Source organism: Myripristis murdjan, chromosome 8 (genome assembly GCF_902150065.1).
Source record: "Myripristis murdjan chromosome 8, fMyrMur1.1, whole genome shotgun sequence".
Classification (NCBI taxonomy): Eukaryota; Metazoa; Chordata; class Actinopteri; order Holocentriformes; family Holocentridae; genus Myripristis; species Myripristis murdjan.
The window spans coordinates 1667297-1674978 of record NC_043987.1 but is presented as its reverse complement, the minus strand read 5'-3'; the positions used below and the strand labels follow the sequence as shown (position 1 = coordinate 1674978).

Genomic DNA, 7682 nt, shown 5'->3' with positions numbered 1-7682 from the left:
GATGAAGTGACTTCAGTGAATGTGTACAGCTGTTGCCTTGGCAAGGGGAACCACCTGGAAATACACTACTGTCCTACATAACAGCTAGAGGGGAAGCGAAATAATATCACATTTTTCAACATGGGTGAATTATCCCTTTAAACAGAGTGTAAAGAAAGGAAATCACATTCATTTGGCTTTATTCTTCTAGGATAAGTTCACTGAGCACTCAAAATGAGCCACATTTTGCATATACCAATATACCAGTTAGATATCTCTTACATTGCTAAGTTGTGAATCAGTTGATAAACAGCTTCTTGAGTGAATGCATGAAAACACTGTATTAAAAAAAAACAAAAAACAACACAATTATATAACAGTACCTTTAACAAAGGTAATAGGATAAAATATCTTTTATATTTGGCACTTGGGGGAAAAAAACTTTATGCAGGTTGTTATAAAATGTAGATTTACTGCAGCATTGACCCTCTAAGTAAAGACATATGCCTGAGTTTTAAATTCCATTTTTTCCAATCCTTTAATCACATTAACATGCAATTTACAATTTTTGACTGGGACCATGCATAACACAAAAAGATATCATTTAGATTCTATTGACCTTTTTCACAGTGTTCCTTTTGATGTGAAGTAGCAGGTAAACACAAACGTTATTAAGATAAGATTCTGTTCCATTTCAGTGAAGCAGTGTCTTTCCGGTGGGCCAACATGCACGACACCAAGGCCCTGGCTCTGTTAGAGCTGACTGCAACAGAAGCTTAATTAATGTCATTAGTAACAAGTGAGTTTAGCTGCTGTTCATGTCAAAATGCCTGCTGTGAAAAACGGCTATTGAGGACAAACTGACAAAACTCAAGGGTTAAAGCAAACGTCCACCTCTGATCCTCTTACATTGCTACTTATAGTCACTCTGTGATGTTCAATGTTACAGGAATGCTGGAATAAAAATGATTAAATTTCAGTGCTGAATATTGGTAGTATTACCTAACATCAACTTCAATCTAAAAAAAAAAAGATATATTTGTCAGCATTAAAAAAAAAAAAAAAAAAAAAAAAAAAATCAACAACTAAAAAAATTGTTGAACCCTAGTTAAGATGCCATAGAAAATGTATCTGAGTGGGTGTATGATGTATTAAACCTCAGGGTTTAGTGTTACCATATTCATAAAGTTCAGAAGACCAGAAGTTATGGGCAGCACTTTATTGGGCTTAGAATCACACAGTATGTAGAAAGGACAGGGAAACCACAGATCCCATTTTATTGCATTACTGCTGCAGACAAACTGAAAAACTCTTTTGTAAACACTGGCAGAGCTAGGCTTCAAATACAATTGAGCATGATGTTCTACTTATAGACATAGTGCAATGCAGAAACGGCTTTCTTTGGCTATTAGAGTAGTAAAGGCTTACACAAAGACAGGACAGGACAGGACAGGAAAGTCATCTTTAGGCACAATCTTTAGGCAGTTTCCACCATCTTTTACTGTTTCCTGGGGCATGGCTCATCCTTCTAGCTGGGAATTTGTCCAAAAGTAAATCTCTGAATCTCATTTCACTGCACTGTTTGGTTTGTACTAGCTGTCATGATCCTTCGACATCTAAAACACAATACAGATTACTTCAATAGTTCAGTTTCTACAAAGGAGTAGGGCCACACATACACATACAAATTGTGATTGTAGAGATGAACTCGGAGATTAACCTCAGAACTCTGGTCAAATTATATCTGGCACAAAATATCATCTATCTTCAATACAAAAAAATCACTATCATAGTAATAGTGATATGTGACATCATTATCTTATGACTGACCTCTGCCCTTAAAAGGTTCAGAGTAACCAACCATTTAACATTCTGCGTGCAAGTCACTGCTACAAGAAATGAACCTCAACTAGGATTTACTATTGGACAGTTTCCACGAAGCTTCCCTTTTTTTCTCCTTCTGTTCTCCACTTCATCTTCCTCACTGGCCCTGGCCAGGCAGGGCCCCCAGAAGGCCATTGGCTGTGGTGAAGAGGTTGATTGGTGATGATCCATCTGTAATGAGGGTGGACTTCAACCCCAGAGCCTGCAGCAGTTTGACCTGGGGAGTTGGGAGGGAGAGGTACCATAAGACTGGGTGGTGGCAGTGCCTGAGCCCTTGAAGTAAATATACAAAAACGGGGTGTCTGAGAGGTCTGGAGCAAATCTGCAGATCTTAGTGCATGCAGGAAGATGATCCTCCACCAATCCACAACCACCAACACCATTTTCAGAGTTTCATCCCCTACAAATGCCTTCCTTCCAAGCTGAGCCAAGCTGAGGTGTCTTTTGCGTTCTGTTGATGGGATTTGGCTAACCAGTTGTTAGCTAGTTAGGCTAACAACAGGCTATAAGCTAACTCCCTAGAACTGAGCTAGAATGAGCTTGACTTCACTGAATCATTTGTCCAAATGTTTTTCATTGGCACAATGGCATCATGAGAAGCGTTAATTTGAATTCTTTTGGCATTCTCTGTGCAAGCCCCTTGGCTGAACTTTGTCTGATGTCTTTTGTAGTTAGTCTACCCTCTCTCTGTCCAACTGGTCCAAATTCAGTTGACTTTCCATGTCAACTGAATTTGGACCCGGCCACTTTTTGTTAGTCGGGCATTTATTTTGCTGAAAATGGAACTGCATTTCTGTGACTCTCATGATGTCATATGAGAGAGTCACGCTGATGCTAATTTTCATCTTTATGGTGTGAATGCACAAATGAATAGGTTTGGACACCATTTTGCTCTCAGAAGTACTGCAGTGGAATTTAGTCGTGTGACTGCAGTAAAGTAGTGGGTGAAATGTCTACTATATTTCTCTCAGCTCCCTGCATAACAGAGGAGGGGTATTACCTGAAGCTCTGGTCCAGCTCTGGCCATCTCCTTCAAGGTGTCGCTGCCCAGACTCTCCACCAGCTGGCTAAAACGCTGGCTCTCTATCTGGGCCAGCCGCTCCTGCTTCTCCACCTCCAGACGGTCCATCTCTTTCTTATAGCCCAGCTCCTGCTCTCGAGCCTTGGCCAGCCGCTGTAGCTCTGCTTCCTGCACACACACACACACACACACACACACACACACACATTAGGTTTTCTATCTTTGTGAGGACATTACATTGACCTCCATTCATTCTCTATAGCCTTCTACAGCCTTTCCCTAATCAGAACCATAACCAGCACATTGCTAACCTAAAACCCTTACCTTAACCTAATTCTACCCTTAACCCTAACCTAGACCAATAAGACACAGTTTTCGTTTGTATATGCGAGGATAGGCCAAAATGTCTTACTTTCCCACTGTGTTGGTTAGAAATGTGTTCTGGTCCTCACTACGTTGCAAGTACAGGAACACACACACAGAGCTCCCTTGTTTTTCCCCAACAAAGGTCAAATTATACTTCTACACTGCTGTAACTACGCTGTAGTAGTGTACGCTGGTGTGAGCATTTATACAGTAGTTTAGTGTTAGAGAATTTGCGCCCTTTGAGTTAATTCCTGAAACACTTGATAGCAGTGTCAAAACTTTATTAATTCTAGGTTAATAAAGCACAGATAAAAACAGAGGCAATATTTTTTGCATTCTCAGTCCACCCTCAGACACAGTAGTGGTGTCCAAAGCAGGGCTGGACATTAATTGAAATATTATCAAAATCAAATATAGCCAAATACCATAGTCAAATTACAGGAGCTGCAAATTTTTGGTAAAGATGAAATGTATGTGAAAATATTGTTGTAAATAAAGCATAAGGGTGCTGCAGAGACGCCCTGGCCAAATCACATTATCATCATTTTACTGTGAAAATGTGAATTATGATACAAAAAAATGATCATTCCTACTAAAATCATGAATCATAAATTTGTGGATGAGTTGGCAACATTAGCACCGATCCACAAATCTTGTCAGTTCCATGCGGGTGAAGAGAGATGACAACTAGCATCATGTTGTCATCATTCAGTGGGAATCAATCAGCAAAACACAGAACAAGTACAATGCGATGTGGCAGACTCATCAGAGATCCTGCAGTTACATTTTTAGATAGGGAAGATGTGGTTGCAGCCTCTGTATGCTATGTCAGAGGCACAGGAGCCTGCTGTGATATTTTGACACAGAAGTATAAAGTGATCTTCACTGGGGTGGGGGTACATACAGCCTCAATCCTCTGTGCTTCAGACTTGAGTTTGGCCTCGTGGACTGCTGCTTCACCCTGAATTCGAGCCGCCTCCGCCCGGGACTGGGCCTCAGCCTTGGCAGCTCCTGTGCTCTCCACTGCAGCACTGACACACACACAGACAGACACACAGACACACACACACACACACACGGGACTTAGGATTTCCATCAGCTCTTTGCTGAACTGCTGTGAGTGACCTTTATAGCGTGTTAATGCTCCTGCAACTGCAGTTGCACTATTTCACATTCATCTACAAATTGAATTGCTTGTGCGATGCCACTGCCAGAGTACTGACAAAAATTTGAAAATGCGAACATATCCAATTCTCAAGTCCCTACTCCCAGTAGTTCAAAGAACTGATTTTAAAACACTTTTTGATTCCAAATCATTTTTGGCCTGCTTTTTACCATGTGAAACTCCAAAAACGTACACATTCAGCGTTGCCTACAACTAAGTCATTTGTCTGTCCTAGGATCCTCCAATTTTTTGTATGTTGTCATGGTTTATTACTTTTGTTTTTTTGTTATTTTATATCATTTCTTTTTTAACCCAATGTAAAGCATTTTGAATTACACTGTCTACAAAAGCTGTGATACAAATAAACCTGCTTGCCAGCACATATTACTGCTGCATGTCCAGTAAAGCAGCGAGCCTCTAACTCACCTGAGAGCCTCCAGCTCCAGCAGTTCCTTTCTGGCTCTTTCAGCCTCAGCCTGGTCAGTGATGCGCTGCCTCTCCAGCTTCCCACGAGCCTCCTGCTCCAGCCGCTCCGCCTCATGACTGCACACATATAAGTTAAAAAAATAAAGGCAGAATAATAAGAAAAGGCACGAAAAACAAAACAATATACTGGCTTCCCAAACTTCCCAAATCTTAATATAAGGAAGGAAATCAGAGTGGTTGGGCCCACTAGGCAGATCAGGTGCAGTGCCCATGGCCTTGCCACAATACAACCAATCAAAAAAAAAATTTTAAGCTCAAGTAACCCTTTTCAACCTGTGAACCTATGATTCACTCTGTTCCTTTCAAAAACATGTGGGAAATGAGCAAATTATCAAATAACGCCCCAAAAATTCCTGAGAAATTAGTAAAAAATAAAAAAGGCCTTTTCAGCCTTTTTCAGGACCTGCAGTAACTCAATTTTCTATTTACCAGTACACTGCTAGCTGTATGTGTGTATGAGTGTGTGTGTGAGTGTAAGACTCAGACCGTGCTGCAGCCTCCTGGGAGTTAGTGGTGATCTCGATGGCGAGCTGGACGCTCTTCTGCAAGGCGTCCCGGGTCCTCTGGTCTACAGGCTCCACAGACTGGATGTCCACGCTGCTGATCACCAGGTTGTTCTGGTTGAAGCGCAGGCTCGGCCGAACAGCCAGCTTCTCATCAAAGCCAAACACCGCCGAGCAGATAATCCGGTTGGAGTTCTAGCCACAAACCAACAGGAAAGGTCTTAGACCAGGGTTCCCACTGTGTCCCTGAGGTATAACTCCATGACTTTTCTATGACTTTCCATAACTGTGTCAGAGTACCACCATGACCTAAACTGTTTAATAATACCATATTATTGGTTTAATAATACCATTTGACAGTCTTTATTTTTATTTTCTCTTTTTCATTTAACAAAAAAAGCCTCATTAGCTCTTATCACACTTAGGTTCCTTAGCCCTTAGCTAACTAAGCCCTCAACTAACTGCACCCAAGATCTTAGCTTAGCCTTGATTCCCACTAGTGCTTATTAACCAAGGCCTAACACTTAGCCCTGGGTTCAGGATTCACATTTGAAAATCAAAGACCAGGTTTGATGTCTTCACAACACTTGTAGCACAGTTTTGATTGGATAACAAATATCCTATTGCTTTTACAAAAATATTCTGTTGCTTTTGTTCTTACTTTGATTCTAAGCCCTATTCCTGCTACAGACCTTAACCCCAAAAAATTCAGGGATAGTAAGCCCTGGGCTAAGAGTGGGGATATCCCTCATTCTAAGTTGGAAGTGTGAAAAAACAGTTAACCAAGGGGCAACTGGGATCTTAGACCAAGATTAAGTGTAGTGTAAAGACACAATACAAGATCTCTTTTACAAAGAAGACCTGGCCAAGAAAAGCAGCGTCCATGACAGACATAAAAGTTACAGATAAACAACACAAGACAACTTAAAGCAAAACAACAAATAAAAGTAACATCAACATTATCTTATTATCATTATCTTATCGATCAGATGGTTATAGCTCCTGTTAAGCTGAAACTTGTCTAGTGTGATTAAAATGTGAAACAAGTTGAAAACTACAAGTGCAATATTCCTGTTAAGTGATTGTGAAAGTTCCTGTTACTTCTGAAATTCCTTGCAGACTTAATCAAAGTCCCTGACCCTCCCACTTTGGAAAATGCCACTTATGTCCTCTCATATAGGGTTCTTAATGACAAAATCTTATCATAGCTGGTTGTGGTTCGGGGAATTTGGTATGGCAAAGTCTGTGAAGCACTGAATCTTCACTGGTCAAGACCAACCTTGTGGAAATCGTCAAACTGCACTGAGGCGACAGCACCTCTGACCCGGGAAGCAATGGCTTTACAGGCGTCTCCCACAAAGTCGGGCACTGAAAACAGAGACGCTGCCTGAGCAGCATCTGCCCGAGTCTTGACGTCAAAGTGCCTGAAGAGAGTGAGACAGGAAGACGGATAAAGGAAAACAGAGAAGAAGAGGGGTCGCCACGCTTCAATCCAGTACCCCTGTGATTCATCAAGTAGCAAGTACAGGGTGTCCACAAAGTCTCTTTACAAATTAAAAAAATCTATTACAAAAGCAATTGATGAGATATGTTCATCAGATTTGTTCTATGTACTCAGTGGTTATCAAAGTTTTTAATCATATTGCATTTGTGTATTTCAGCAAAAGATCACTGATGCCATTGCCACCATTGATGCAGTGGCGGTTCTAGACCAATTTTACTGAAGGGCCCTGGCTGGGGCCAGGGGTTTTGTCAGAGGGGCACATTCAACCCGGGGCAAAAAAGACAAAGACTCAAAATTATATCTGATTTTTTTCCCAATAAAACCAGTGATAACCCATTGTAACCAAACTGAATGGTTCAAAATATCACATTTGAGACACAAGTATAAGAGACAGAAACAATGGAGACATCCTATTTTTCAGTGTAACCTTAGTACAGACAAACTCCTCACTTAGTACAAACTCCTGCTTCTAAAATCTTTATCAGGCAGTTTCATCAACATCATCATCACATCTTCATTACACCACTGTCTTCTTATCATCTTCATCAATAAATCATCATCATATTTACACTCTAAAAGCTTATTGTTACCTTGTAACAATAAAATATTGTTCATGGTAGTCGCTTCTTGCTTCTGACTGCCTCTCATCAGGTGGTTGACTTTTCGAGCTCGCTGTTTTCACCGTAGATCAACAAAACTGACCGCCGTTTCCAGGTGCAACGCTCTGAAGCGGCTTTCACAGAGCACGCGCACGGCACAGACCGCGGCTGGCTC

At 41.1% G+C, this 7682-nt stretch overlaps 1 protein-coding gene across 1 annotated transcript in view; it reads right to left on the bottom strand.

The window, feature by feature from the left end:
- Positions 1–1183: 1183 nt before the first annotated feature.
- The window catches only part of mvp (major vault protein), a 32818-nt gene continuing 26319 nt past the window's right edge, over positions 1184–7682 (bottom strand). The window contains exons 12-17 of the mRNA XM_030057647.1: positions 6684–6828; positions 5388–5599; positions 4842–4958; positions 4155–4281; positions 2864–3052; positions 1184–2080 (exon numbers count right to left, since the gene is read on the bottom strand). Coding sequence (XP_029913507.1) covers positions 1961–2080; positions 2864–3052; positions 4155–4281; positions 4842–4958; positions 5388–5599; positions 6684–6828 — 910 coding nt within the window. The 3' untranslated portion in view covers positions 1184–1960. The remainder of the gene's footprint in view (positions 2081–2863; positions 3053–4154; positions 4282–4841; positions 4959–5387; positions 5600–6683; positions 6829–7682) is intronic.